This window comes from Echiichthys vipera (assembly GCF_963691815.1).
Source record: "Echiichthys vipera genome assembly, chromosome: 2".
Classification (NCBI taxonomy): Eukaryota; Metazoa; Chordata; class Actinopteri; order Perciformes; family Trachinidae; genus Echiichthys; species Echiichthys vipera.
In genome coordinates, this window is record NC_139827.1 from 30,105,031 (window position 1) to 30,120,595 (window position 15,565).

The window sequence follows — 15,565 nt, forward strand, 5'->3', positions numbered from 1 at the left end:
CCCCCAGGTGCCCATACCACGTAACGTTATACATAAAGTATAAACACTTTCAACAAAAAAAATAATCTGTAAACTGTCTCTCAAATGTTCTTTATCAATGTAATTGACATATTTGGTGGAGCGCGGCACCGCACCGCACTGTACGTCACTTGCGCGGACCTGTTCCCGGAACCGTGTCGCGCACGGGGCGGCGCCGTTCCCTTGTTCGCCATATTTGCACAGGAGCGCAGAGCAACAGACGCACTTAAAGGCACCTGGAATCACCACTGCATTAAATACAAAGGTAAGTCCCTCAGTTTTAAGGGCGGCCAGCGACACAGTTTCTAGAACAATCCTCTCCGGCACACGGGCCTGAAGCTCTCCGTCCACTGGTGATAACTTATCAGGCTAATGTTAGCCGCAGGCTCTGGTTAGCTTGGTTGAATTGTTCCCAGCTAGCCACTTGTCCCTTTCTTCAGTCCCACCCTGTATAAGAGGGTCGGCGCAAAGAGAAGTGGGGGCCGCATTGTTGATTATAACTCAATTAACCACTCGGACTAGTTAACTTTTTGTTGCAGCTGTCGTTGTGCCGCCGCTGCCCTGGCGTGCTGTCAAAAGAGCCAATGGTGTGAGAAGATGCCGGACTACAGAGGTAGCGTTAGCCGGCTACCACAGTCATGACATGCACCGGAGCTACCGTTGTGTCGCTGTGGTAGCTGCGGCTAGCCTCCTCACAGCAATCCTCACTTGACACACTTGTCGACATTTCGATTTTATTACAATATTTATTTCATTATTAAATAAATGTAAACTGATTTCTGAAAGCTGTGGTTTGTAACATCGATATGCCAGTAGAACTTAATCACACGTTTATCACAATGGGAGAACAGGATAGTTCTTTTGTTTTCTTAGTTTCCATATCATTCTTGGCATTTCTTCTCTGTATCAGACCAGCAGGGACCATAAGAGTCTGGATAGGTAGTGCTGCGGCCCTGTAGTCTGTTATTGTTTAATACTTAAATAGATTTACTCAGAAGGGGCCCAGGCCAGACAGAAGATGCAAACTACAGTGAGACAATGGGTCTCCATCCTTCTGTATATATGTGGAACTGAAGTCACTGCTGTAGCTTTCTGTCTTGTTCAGGCTGAAGGCTGCTTCTTTCCCTCTGGCTGGCTGGCTGGCTGGGTGGGTGGGGTGGGCCTGTCACATTGGATTCCAGTGCAATCTTGACATTTCTTAATGTTGATGAATGTTTTGCAGGGCAGCGCTTGACGAGGCCTCTTCCATTAGTTTTGCTCGACAATTTCTTAATTATTGTCCTTATGAACCCATTTGAACTGTAGAAACAAAGCACACACGATCAAGCTGAATAGGAAAATCAGGAAATCATACTTTCTTTTCAAGATTCAAGATTCAAGAAGCATTATTTATCCCGAGGTAAATTATTGTGCAACAGTTTCAATGCACAGATGGGAAAGGATCAGAGTAACAACAAGCTAACATAAATCAAATCAAAAGAAAGCTAGCATAAAATAAATCAAACAATAACTAATGTGACAGAGTGCAACAGACATTGTGGTATGTTTCAAAGTGGTATGTTGGAAAAAAAATCATCTGTCATTAAGACTAACTACCTGCCACTGCAGTTAAGTACATGAAGACTTTTCACCCAATAACAATGCAAGAGTAGCTCCTTCGTTTTTTGTCGAATTCCAGCAGTTACACAATACATTTGCTCTGAAGCCCCCTCCTCCACCAGCCCCTCTCATGTCATTACAGACACCCTTGATCCAAAGTTTGTCTCTTCTAAATATAAAAATGTAGTTATGCAAAACAATGGAATGTTGAGATCAAATGATTTATCAATATAGAGAGTCTGGTGTTTTTGTTTTATGACTGATCCTCCTACTACTGGGCCTACAGAATCATTTCCATAAAAGCTGAATGACATTTGAAGTCATATTCCTCTTATCCAAAGAGCCCTGGTAACTTGCCTCAACTAAACTTTGTATAAGCAAATGTATCTTTATATAAATTAAGATTTGATAACAGAAAGTCTGTGCCACTGGTTGAGGGTAAATTTGAGCGTTATAGTATTCTATTTTACAGATGGTTCTTTGAGTTACTGACTTGTTATCTGTGCCAAAATGTGTATGTACAGTGGTGGAATAGTAAGGAGAGCAAAGGGCCGTGCTCAGGCATGTTTATGTGACTGCAGTGCAGACTAAAGCTCCTCAGTCGGCAGAGTTTGCGCCTTTACTGCTGGCATTCTCATTCCTCTGATAGCTGCTAGTTTGGGCAGGTCAGAGGAAAGACCACGGTAGAGGTATGTTCAGAGATTCTCACTTCAAACCAGAAGGAGGAATCTATATAGTGATGATTATAACCACCTTTACAGATGTTAACAGGGTGAGTATTATGGTAACTCAAGAAATCACATTCTATTATTAGTATATTGATACAACTTTAAATTTCTATATACATGCGTCTGAAATACTGTACAATTACTGTACTGAAGTACAAGTTTGGGGCCCTTGTTTTTTACACAAGTATTTTCTTTTCATGCTACTTAACACTTCTACTCCACTACAATTCAGTGGGAAATATTCTACTTTTTACTCCACTCCATTTATCTGATAATCTGATACCAATTAAGATGTTTTGCTTCACACTGATTACACTTGTTACAGAGTAAACACACAGGCTTCACAGACAGTTAGAAACAAATACTTCTCTTCTGTCCATTCACTGTTGAATTGCTGGTTTTATGTGTCAACCTTTCGTTCTTTCAAAGTAGAAGGAAATATTGTGGTGGTGATTTAACCACTGATTTAACCAGACTGAAACAATTGCAAGAACAACAACAGGCTAAAGTAGAACGTAGCAGAAGCACGCCGACCGTTGCGTATTTGACGCAGTTGACATCAGCCACAAATTACTTTTTTCATGGAGGTTCCTGCCCAAAGGGACAGTAAATATTTCCTCGTGGGCTGGATCCGTTTTTGTTTTGCAAAACAAACTCCATACCGCAGCGCAAATTCCTACCATCTACACCGTTTATACCGTACTCCCCTAATTTCAATCGTTGCTATCATTGTGTAATGTAAACTGATGTCAAGTAGGTTTAAAAGCATTACTACTGGCATACAACTGTTTGAGGGAAATTAAGTTATGTCTGCCATGTCTAATAATTATTTTCCTGACTTATCACCTTGTTTAGTCAGAAAATAGTAAAAACAAAAAGCCCGTCATGCCATCATTTTGCCTGATTTTTAAATCCAACCGTCTAAAACATTGAGGGCTAAGAAAGCCAGCTAATGCGTCTAAAAATAAATAATGCATCAAATTCTTAACCTTGTTAACATGTCTGTATGGTGTTTTTTATATTCTCCTGCTGCAAGACTTCATGGGTGAAGTGATAACTAGTTTCAGACAGCCAGGGTTTCATCACGTTCACAGGAACAAATCTGGTCAACTTGCAGCTGGGGTAGACCAGAACAGATTGCCATGGCCACGCCCCGTTCTGTGGGAAGGAAAAAAGAAGATCCTATAGATATAAATGCAATTTGACATTTGGATCAAATTTTGACACGTTTGTAATTGTGGGGAAACCTGATGCTACCGCTAGTGTGCAGAGTCGAGGCAAAACAGAAGGTGGGCAATAACATTGATTGAGGAGAGTTTGTAGTGAAGTAAGCCTAATTCAGCATGACGCCAATAGCGACTGACCTAATTTATTTTATTTGCCAGCATACACTGTATTTTTACTCACATTTTGCAATTGGTCATTTTAGACCCTGATATTATGGCTTCAACTAACAATTAATTTATAATAATAAATCTGCTGATTATGTTCTGTATTAATTCTGTTGTTTAGAAAATGGTCAAAATGGCCCGTCACAATTTACTGAAGCCCTAAGTGATGTCAACAAATGTCTTGTTTTGTTTGACCAACAGTCTAAAACCCAAATATATTAAGTTTACAATTATATAGACAAATAGAGAAAAAAGCAACAAATTGCCACTTTTTAGCTTTTTAGATACACAGCATGTTTGGCTGTTTTTAAAAAAAAAAGAAGAAAAAAAAACTTTATTTAAACAATTGAGAACCAATTCTCATGTACAGCCTGAGTTTGCTTTAAAAATACTTAAACGATGAATCAATCGTCACAACCATTGCAAATGGATTAATGGGCTAATGGTTTCAGCTCCAGCTATATGCGAAATGTCTTCTGGTGTATCTGCAAGTCTCTCACAGGTCTACAGTGCCATTTGTTCAGGGCAGCTCAGCTGAGTACCCTCATATCTGGCACTCAGGTGAAGGATTAGACTCCCTGCAAAGTACTGTTGTAAACAGAACAACCATTAAGGTTTCTCCTGGTGTAGCATAGTTCAAAATGTTATTTACAGCATTCAAATGATAAACAGGTAACACTAAGTTGGTGTAGGAGAATTTTACTTTAAGGAATGGACACAAATCGTAATGGTTCACATGTCTACACTGCATTGCTTAGCAAAGAATCCAAAGCCTGTGTAGTTGAGCAGGTGGGGTGGCCTTAATGCAAGAGTCTTTGCATAAACAACGGTCTTCCTGCTTTTGTTATTTGTTATGTTTCAGGAGAAACCACAAAGGATATTCTATCACCTTCTTAGCAAGGGATGACCGAACAAACAAGGCCACGTATTAGGGCTCAACTATATGGGGGAATCCTCTAATTGCAATCTTTTTAGACCAATATTGTCTATCTACCTCTATCTAATTATTTATCTGTGTTGTTGTTATTAATAATATAACACAACTTTCCTGCTAATTTGTTCTCTGCTGCGATCGCCAAGCACATCTACCATCTCTCTCCCTCTCTGGCACGTACTCGCGACAGACGAGTAATATGTAAATATGTCGTGGATTGCACTTAGATGTTCAGCCATGCTATTTACTCTCAAAATTAAACTTAAACCCATTAACTTTAACTCAGAGTTTCATTTTGAGTGTACATTTCTTGATATGAATGGTATGGCCTACTAATCAGATTTTTTTTTTTCTGCCCAAAAGTTATCTTGTGCTCGTACTTCAAATTGTTCTTCACAAAATATTGTTTTCAATACAGATGGAGAAAAAAAATCAGACATCTAGCTGGCAAAAAATGTTTTATAGCAACCTGTTGGACATTTACAGTAGGATCTTATTCCTGGAAGTAGGAGGATTTGATTGGCCCATTTTTTGTAAAGCATCCCTGCTGGCTCCTTTTTCTCAGGCCAAAGGAGCACAGTCCTTTTACTATTACCTAAATACTGTCTGGGCCTGTGAGGGGCTTTATGTCATGTGACGCATGACGCCACCTTCATGATTCTCCTGGTGGTGATGATGTTATTTCAGAGAAATGTGTTCAGGTGATATCACACATCAGCCAGAGTTAGGTCATCAGCCGCAGGAGTGTAAGGGGAAACGCTAGTGCAGCCACCTTATCAGCACAAACTCACAGTCGCACGCCAGAGCTGCTGCAGATTCCTCGGACTGGACGTTTCACCTCAGCATTCCTCACTTCCATTATTTTCAGTGTTCATCTGTTTTTGCAGTTATTCACTAACTCTTCTCCAAGAGGCAAGTGGAAGAATAAAACTAGAATTCTCTGCATGCTGTGCTTTTGAGAATCTCTTCCTGTTATTTTTCTCTATTCTAATTTCTACTACTTTCTTCCCATTGCACCCACTCTGTCTCCAGACATGGCTGAAGATGAGGTGACTCCGGAGCAGCTAGAAGCCATTGCCGCAGAAAATGAAGAGCCTGAGTCAGTAAACTACAAGCCACCAGCCCAAAAGTCATTGAAAGAGATCCAAGATCTGGATAAGGATGATGAGAGCCTACGCAAATACAAGGAAACCCTGCTTGGTGCTGCGGCCGCTGACTCTGGTAAGAGAGAGAGAGAGTGTGAGTGTGAGTGTGTGAGTGTGAGTGTGTCTGTGTGTGTACAGAAAATGAATCAACATAACCATTTACTAAGATCGTAATCTTATACTTGACACACGTGACTAATATTGGATATGAAACATAACATACATTGGTTTTATTATGAGTCACTACCATTAAAATTGTCAATCATTCAGCCCTAAATCAGAGTTGTAGCTTTGTAGTTCAAGGCTTGTTTGTGTCACAGCATTTGAGTTTTTAACAAAATGAGCTTAACATTTGGAAAAACAGCCAAGCAAAGTTCGATATCATACCATAAGAACGGATGTAGGTCATGTCAGAGACTTATTTATTTAGATCAGGGGTGTCCAGTACTTCTCCTAGAGGGCCACTGTCCTGCATGTTTTAGGGTTCCCCCTGCACCAACACACCTGATTCTAATCATGTGCTCGTTATCAAGCAGGTGAAGCATCTGCAGCTAAAACATGCAGGACAGTGGCCCTCTAGGAGCAGGATTGGTCACCCCTGATTTAGATGAAGTTTGACAGAGAGCTAAGGAGCCTGATTTCCAGATTTGCACATCCTTAAAGCTTTATCAGACAACCAGAGGGGGTTCTGTGAATCTGCGACCCAGTGTTAAAGTGTAATTAATGCAGAGCCTGTCCCTAACTACAGCAGAACTGTCCTGCTTCTACTTCCCTTGAGCATGCTTAGGCTACATCCACAGCACTACCTTTTCATTTGAAAATATCATTTTAGAACAAAAAAGGCTCTTATCATCTCTTCCAAAGGTCTCTGTTTCCACTCCCTTGCTTAGTCCAGACCGAGCGTTTCCAAACTTCTTAAGATATAGTGGCTTGGAAACACATAAGCGGGCATGAATGGAGCAAAATATATGCTACAAAAATGTAGCTGTGTGGATGTAGCCTTAGACAGCTGCTTGTTACAGATTGTGTCTTGTGCAGGCCTTTAGTTTGGAGCCTGGTCTAAGACAAGTGTTGTCAAAACAAAAACCTGTACAATTGTACACAAACACTTTGGTGTCTTACTTGGCATCCTGATTTTTAGGGCTTATATGGTTAAAAGCATTTCAAGAAAAGTCTGCATTGTATGACAAAAGAAATGACAATGTGCAGTGTCAGAAATGTAGGGACATTTTTCTCTGCATTGGTGGTTTATGGTGGTGAATACTGGTCAAAGGTGTTTAATAAGGAGTTTCCCAGATCTGACATTTAAGTGTCTTAAATGTCAGATCCGGGAAAGTACATTTGAAAAGTGTCTTGGTTAGCTTTATTGAACCATCTCTTTCTTTCAGATCCCAGTGTTCAAAATGTCCAAGTGACCCAGATGTCTCTGATATGTGAAACCGCCCCCAACCCCCTGATCCTGGACCTGCAAGGTGAGTCTCTATTTGGACTGGTTTATGAAGTCAAAAAGGAGATTACTTAGCCTGGAAACCAGATGATTCTTATGTTTCATTGGTTCTGGCAGATAGTACGGACCAATCACAACCGTTTATCTCATGTGGGGCGGGTTTAATATGATGACCGTCCAGTCCGCAGGTCTGTTCAGCACAGTTTTTCAAGCTCACAAAACTCAGATCAGACTGTCAAACTAGACAGCACTGATCAAGTATGACACGCAGACTAACTTTATACACTGGTTGAACTGGTGCACCAAACTGTTTAATTTAGGTGCAGCAGCAAATAATTTAGGTGCACCCAAAGTTTCTCACGGCCTGGGCCCAGACTAATAAGCGCTTGCGATTAATCTGGCGATGCCAGGCTTTATGTGTTAAATTCATTCAATAATGTTTACCTTAAGTGAAAAGTATGGAACTCATAGGCAAAATGAGTGCTATCAGATCATTTTGATTGATTGTAGAGCTTGTGCATCAAATTAAAAGAGATCTTGTGGATCCAAACATTCATAGTTAAGCTGATAATCTACAATATGTCACTCCAGCACATTTTCCACACACAATATCAACACAAATGTTTCTCCTAGTAACTATTTGTTCCAGTCAAATCTAGCATCACTATTGATCCAAGCACGCACTGCCTATTTTGACTTTCATCCAGCATTACTGTACTTACAGATCCATCTGTGAAGGCCTGAATCTGTGCTGAGCATGCTGTAAATGAATATGGATTTACTGATTTCCTACAGAGATAGATAGGCATTTATGAGTTGCATAGATTGGATTATTGTTTCTGTTTGGCTGATGGCTGTAAAATTGTAATTGATATTCCCAGTGGCCATTTAGCAGTTAAGACCCTGCCTCCGGAGCTGCTCGTGCCCCAGCTGACCTAGATTTCCATCCATACAGAATATTCTTTCCTGTGCCTACCTTTCTCTGCATCACGTTGATTCTCCTACTATCTCAGCTAAAAAATAATGACTGCCTAACCTGTTGATAGAAGTAAAACAGTTAAATTGGTCTGAAAGTCCCTGTCACAGATATGGGAGAGTGCAGATCTCTGCCAAGGTATGCCCTATGTCACAATGTTAATGCAGTGTGAACTCTGCACTCTACAGTGTGAATTTTTCACATTATTCTGACACCACATGAATGCAGCACAAATGCCCATCTTGCTATGTTGACATGATGAAAAATAATAAGTGTATCCGCTGCAGAATAAAACAAGTTTTTCCTCTGCCTGTGCCCCACCCTTCCTCCAAGTTTTATGAAAATCAACCCAGATGAAAACATAACCTCCTTCATAACCTCCTTGGGAGGAAAAAAATGTCTCAGGCAGAGCAGGTCATCCTCCATTTAGAAGATCGGCAGTTCGATCTCCGGCTCCTCCGTTCCGCATGTCCAAGTGTCCTTGGGTAAGACACTGAACCCCAAATCGCTGATGATTAGGGTCAGCTCATATTAATATACACTCACCGGCCATTTTAGTGGAGGATTTGTCACATGGCAGCAACTCAATGCATTTAGGCATGTAGACATGGTGAAGACGATCTGCTGCAGTTAAAAGCGAGCATCAGAATGGGGAAGAAAGGTGATTGAAGTGACTTTGAACGTGGCATGGTTGTTGGGGCCAGACGGGCTGGTCTGAGTATTTCAGAAACTGCTGATCTACTGGGATTTTCACACACAACCATCTCTAGGGTTTACAGAGAATGGTCCCAAAAAGAGAAAATATTCAGTTCTGTGGGGGCAAATGCCTTGTTTTAGCCAGAGGAGAATGGCCAGACTGGATCGAGCTGATAGAAAGGAAACAGTAACTCAAATATCCACTGGTTCCAACAGAGGAATGCAGGAGAGCATCTGTGAACACACAACACCACCTACTTTCTACCAGATAGGGAACAGCAGCAGAAGACCACACTTTATTAAGCACCAGGTTTGCCTAATAAAGTGGCCAGTGAGTGTATATGGTGAATAGAATTGGTCCAAGGACAGAACCCTGTGGGACTCCGTTACTAACATGTACAAACTGAGATCGATCTGATAAATAGGACTTAAACCAGCTCAGTGCGGTTCCTTTCATGCCGATCAGATGCTCCAGTCTCTGTAGCAGGATGTGATGGTCAATAGTGTCGAAGGCAGCACTAAGATCTAGTAAGACAAGTACAGAGACAAGTCCTTTGTCTGAAGCTATTAGAAGGTCGTCAGGGATTTTTACCAGTGTTGTCTCAGTGCTATGATTCATTCTATATCCTGACTGGAAGTCCTCAAATAAGTCATTATTATGTAAAAAGTCACGCAACGGATTGCCAACTAATTTCTCATGGATCTTAGAGAGAAAAGGAAGGTTAGATATAGGTCTATAGTTGGCTAGAACCTCAGGATCAAGACTGGGCTTTTTAAGAAGAGGTTTAATTACAGCTACTTTAAAAGACTGTGGTACATAACCTGCTGATAAAGACATATTATTCATATCTAATACAGGAGTGCTAATTAAAGGTAACACTTCTTTAAGTAATCTAGTTGGAATAGAGTCTAGGAGACAAGTAGAAGGTTTTGATTCCGAAATAATAGACCAAATCTGCTTTCAACTCCACTCCACTTCCACATGGACCACTTAAAACTGTTCGACGGCATCTTTAATGTCTGTGGGGAACAGTCGTATATACAGTAAATAGACACCAAGTCAATGCTCGGGCTCGTGCTCGTACTTGTGAGCATCCCTGTACATGTGCATCCATGCTTTACTAAAGCCCACCTCTCTCAAGGTAGGCCGTGGCTGGCAAGCATGCCGTGCCTGGACGCTGGACAGTTGTACGAATGGAAAGTGTGAGTGCGCCCTTAGTCATAAGTTAGTGAGTCAGATCACTACCAGTATAGGAATCAATGCAGCTTCTGTATACCAGACCCTGTCTGATGTTGGATTTAGCATAGAGATTCTCAAAACATGACGCAATATTGCATTTATTTTTTCTGGGAATTCATTGCATAAATAATCCATATGAAATAACTTCATTGTAAAGCTTATTGTTTAATACTCAAGTGTGATTTAAATACCTTGTGTTTTCATATTTTATTAACTCTAGAACACCATTTCCGGCAAATAAATGTATGTGATTTTCATTCTGCTGCGTTTATCTGAGTGTCATGAGTCTCTTTAGCTTCAGCATTCTCTTTGACATCTTTGATGGCAGTGATAGAAGGTAAAGTAGGTTTTTGGTTGGTGGATTCTACCCAGGGAAAGTGTTATTTATGTGCCTGGAATGGGTGGACAAAAAACCAAGTTTCCATCTTCATTTTCTTTTTTTCTTTTTTTTAGGAATTTCTTGTTCCGAAATTCCTAATCCTAATTTTGAATTTTTTTTAGCATTTTTCTTTCATTTTGTTAGATGTGACACAAAATAAAAGAACACTACTCAAATGTGTCATGTATTGGCTTGTTTTGATATGTTTTGATGAAGTACTTTTTATTGGGTATATGATCTCGGGTAAAAATCACCCGGCGTTAGTGATAGTGTTTTAAATTTGAGCAATATTGTTCTAGGGTTAAGAACATTAGTAGCGCTAATAGCTTAATTGCTAGTTCTACAAATTTTGAATGTTCTGCAAATTTTGAATGATGCCAAAATGTAAAACAAGTATATGGTAAAAAAGTACAGGGCTCAAGTTGTAGCCCAAAGCACAACTTACTGACTCCATGGCAGCATTAGAACGTTACTGTGTTACGTTACTAAATTTGGTCAGTAAGGGGCACAGGGGCCAACACTGGCAGACTTGGAAAACCCACCGCTAGCACTATATGCACCCTGTGACACGGACGCTTATGTCATATGTCATAAACCATAACTATACGCTTACTGTTATTGATGTTTGGTCTGTTGAATATATGTTAGTTTTAACATTTGAGGAGAACACATAGAGAATTGTGATTATGAAGCAAATATTGATGCCTGTGCTTTTTCCCCTTTTGTTTTTTAACAGGAGACCTGGAAGCCTTTAAGGAGCAGGCGTTTGTTCTGAAGGAGGGCGTCGAATACAAAATAAAGATCAGCTTTAAGGTGAGAGCTAAAGTAGATACTATACCATGGTCTTGTCTCTGTCTTTGTTATTCACTGCCATTATTGAAGAGAAATACTGAAATCCATGTTACATGTTGATCGAGGCTTGTTGGGGTCGGTGGGGTCGGGGTCTGACACCTAATGACTGCTGTGTGCTTTATTTGCTTCTACCTTTTTAGTTATTTCGTTGGGGTTAGGGATTTTAAATTATATGATTGTATACAATTTTTAACTGTTTTTTTAAGTTGATTCAATTTGACACTGATAATGTGTGAATAGTATCTGGAGCAGGAAAGTTGGAGTCTATCTTCTGATCTCTCAGTGAAAGAAACGGGTGGATGGAAAACAGGGTTCCCTGCATATTTCCCCGTCCTTTGACATTTCTATAAAGTTTCGTTGTTGTCTTGTACGATGTTTGTGTCTCCTCAGGTGAACAGGGAGATCGTGTCGGGTCTGAAGTATGTGCAGCAGACATTCAGGAAAGGAATTAAGAGTGAGTGAACAATTATTGTTGATCTAATTGAAAAACACAAGTTCTTCCTCTAAACACTCATAGACACATTTGGAGCTGGTAGCACCATGAATTGCGCATTACTTGCACACTTAGCCTCTTGAATTGCACCAGCTTGTCAGGGAACAGGGGTTACGTTGAGGGATAACTGGCATGGTCATTTTTAAAGGGGTCCCCTGACCTCTGACCTCAAGATCCCTGATTGAGATGTGTTCTATGTGTGCACACAAGTCTCCCCTTTACAGACATGCCCACGTTGGTATAATGCAATGCCAGTTTGAACATTTCTGCACACTGTGGTCCATGAACAGTGTTGTAATTACATCGATGTATATCTGTAAAGCTGAGACTCTTGTGGATTCAATGAACCCAACTGTATCCATGTGTGATGATGTTAGTCCCCTTAGGAGCCATTTCAGTGTAGGCAAGGTAAGTTTATTTGTATGGCACAATTCAACAATAAAGTCATTCAAATAGCTTTACATAAAACATTAAAAGCAAATATTTCAATAAAGATAAAACATATATCAAATGACATTCAAGTAAATATAATTCAAATATCATCAAAAGCAAGAGAAACTTGACCTCTAGGGTAATCACAGCCTCATGAACTTTACAACCACAAACTAGAGACCTGGAGCTTTCAGGGGACGGATGGCTTCACTTAGTTACACTGACAATAAAGGAGTTTCTGAGCAGTTTACACAACACAAGTGCTCGCCATCCATTCACTATGAATACAAAAGTTTTTAATCCCAAATCGCAGCGTTTTTTGGGGGTTGCATTAATACAGGTCTGGGTCGTCTTATATATATTTGTGTAATTTATGAAGTGACCGGTAAGTATAATCTACACTCTCTCTGACCACAATGACCATTCTCACCTGTTGACAGTTGATAAATCGGACTACATGGTGGGGAGCTACGGGCCTCGTCCCACTGAATATGAATTCCTGACCACGGTGGAGGAGGCTCCTAAAGGCATGATGGCCCGCGGCACCTACGTCATCAAATCCAGGTTTACTGACGACGACAAGCACGACCACCTGTGCTGGGAGTGGAACCTCAACATCAAGAAGGACTGGAAAGACTAAAAGAGGCCTTTGTGTTCGGGGGCAAGGGAATCAAAATCCCCCAGCCCTTTGCGTTACCCAGCCCCCCCTCACCCCCCACCCCCGCCCTGTGTCCACCATTTCTGCCTCCTTTGTTATTACTTTGTTGTGCATTTCATGCCTTAGTTACTGCCTTGCTGTCTTAACACCCCAGCATCCTTCTCCCCTCTCTGTCAGCATCCGCAGCAGCACGCCTCATCCCACACCTCACCTCATCCGTCCGCCCATCCAGCACCTCCTTATCCGCCCAGCGCTTCACTGATTGCACGAGCCACTTCTGTCCACTTACCTGTCACCCCACCCACCCCACCGAGCTGTGCCATGTAGCACCTTTTCTCACCCACACCCAGCTGTTTTTCTTTCGTCCTGGATTTTTGCTGCTTGAAGAGATTAACCCCTCGTTTCACCTCCAGAATTGTCTTCCTCTCTCAGTATGAAGTACATGTGGAAAAGCAACTGTACAATCAACTTTGGTTTGCCTCTTTTTTAATATAATTGTATCAATGGTTGTGTATTGTGACTGTATTCACATCACTGTTTAATCAGCTGTTCATAGCAGGCCCCACCACGTCCATCTGCCCCTCTTACAGCTTTGCTTTGCTTGCTGTCTTTTGATATAATTACCAATACCTGCCTTGTAAAAACAATTCATTCAGAGCTGCTCTATGGCGCCTCTCTCGCTTCCCTAAATGTATTCACCCACTCCCCTTCAAGTGGGGACTGGGCCCAAAGTGATCAAGGGAGTAAAAAGTATAAGGGTAAAAACAAAAAGCTGCCTTATGTATCAGCTAATGTCTAAACCTATTAATGTCTATTTAGCATGCCTGAAAGTACAAGCGGTGCGTTGGATCAGGTAGTCTGTATATCAAGGGCTTACTCTCACTACCAACCAATAACCATCTGTAGCCCTGTTGTAGTAGAGACTGTTTATACAGGTTAGTCAGATACACGCTCTGCTAAATAGACTTGTAATTGGAGGAGACTGAATGTTAACAATTGGAGAAGGGATACAAACCCAGCGAAAATCCCTATTGATGAATCTCAGCACTCTTGTTCCTTTTAGCCATGAGGCCTTAGCACTAACTATGATCACATGGAGTAAAACAAACATTTCTAATTAAGCCTTTTTTTTAATTATTATTTGTTGTTGCCTTAATGTACATCATTACCCCCGCAAAGCCCCCCTCCGCTCGTTCAGATAGCTTCATAACTCGTAGCCTGCAGTCAGGCGACCCCAGGTGTGGAGGAGTAGCACCAGCCCCAGAGAAAGCACAGGAGGAGGCCGAGCCAGGCACCGTCTGCTGCTGCCGGAGACCCCGGCGGTGTCTGGTCTCACCCACAGACAGACACTAGTAGTGAGGAGAGAACGCTGACCAGCCTTTTGACCCAGTGAGACCAGGTCAGGTGACACTACCACGGAAACACATGCTCAATACTAAATGAGAAAGGATTAGGGTTTTGAACCATAACTGATCAGAAACATTTCTTTGAACAACTTGTACTGTACCAGAACATATGGATGTAACTTTTTTTTTTCGTCTGATAATGATAACTATGAATTCCTGCTCCATACATTCCTTCACATTGTACAGTTTCTATGAAAACGCTGGCATGCTGGTGGGGTTGTATATTCAATCATTTGTGATCGCTCTTCTTGGCCAATAAAGATTTTGCTCAACTTGGCCTCCAGCACTGTGGTGTTTTGTAAATAGGGTGAAAAACATTACGTTATGTCGTTATAACACTATTTATGAAACTATCACATAGAATAGCCTAAATGTGTGTGATTTGGTTAAAGAGATAGATATCTGTATATGCTAGTTTGAGGGAATTTCACTTTCCCAGAGTCAGAAACTAATAAATGCCTCAGGACAGACTTTTTTTCATGTATTAGGTGTAGTCTGAAATGATGTCAAACAGCAGCATTAAGCTATCTTGGATCAACCGTTGAATGCCTATAGGATCAGTAACAATTATGATCCCATAGGTATGAAGAAACTGTGTAGCTTGTTTTACCTAGTTTGGTCTGAGGGGAGGTCCACAGCCTATGACACTGAAAACCACTGCTGCAGGAGTCTCATTTGACTGTGTTATGTACGCTAATAAAGGGGCATTACACATACATCTGTCACTGTGGAGAAGTCTGATAAAAATAACCCTGATGTGTCAGCCTGTTCAGGCCTGGCATTATCATGCGTCCTGAGTGACCTGACTGCAAGTGGACACGCTTGGCACACAGAATGGACCCCGGATGCAGTGACCCGCTCTGGGCCACATATGGCCACATTCTTTTCACAGTAAGTACACCACTGTAGTTCTGCTACACACACTGAACCTCCAAATAACAGTTTTTTTTTTTACCAGGCATGACAGCGATCCTGGTATTGTTTTCACCCTGTGTGTCATTGCGTTAAAATGTGGTGCCGGAGACACTTACTGCAGCAGGAACTAGCACAGAAGAGGTTTTTAAGGGTTTCGCCAGTTTGTATATCTGTGGACAGTTTTGTCACCTTGACAGCGGCACAACCATTCAACATGCAGTCACAAAACTTTCCAGGTGTGTAGTTGAGATCAGAA

General features: G+C 41.2%; 1 protein-coding gene across 1 annotated transcript; it reads left to right on the forward strand.

Moving 5' to 3' along the window:
• The first annotated feature begins 198 nt into the window (after nt 1-198).
• LOC310964409 (rho GDP-dissociation inhibitor 1-like) lies at nt 199-13,105 on the forward strand. The gene is made up of 6 exons (XM_083937529.1): nt 199-283; nt 5,703-5,891; nt 7,204-7,287; nt 11,290-11,366; nt 11,796-11,859; nt 12,771-13,105. Exons 2-6 carry the CDS (start codon nt 5,705-5,707, stop codon nt 12,968-12,970), a joined length of 612 nt encoding a protein of 203 aa, XP_083793655.1. The 5' UTR covers nt 199-283; nt 5,703-5,704; the 3' UTR covers nt 12,971-13,105.
• The last annotated feature ends 2,460 nt before the right edge of the window (nt 13,106-15,565 follow it).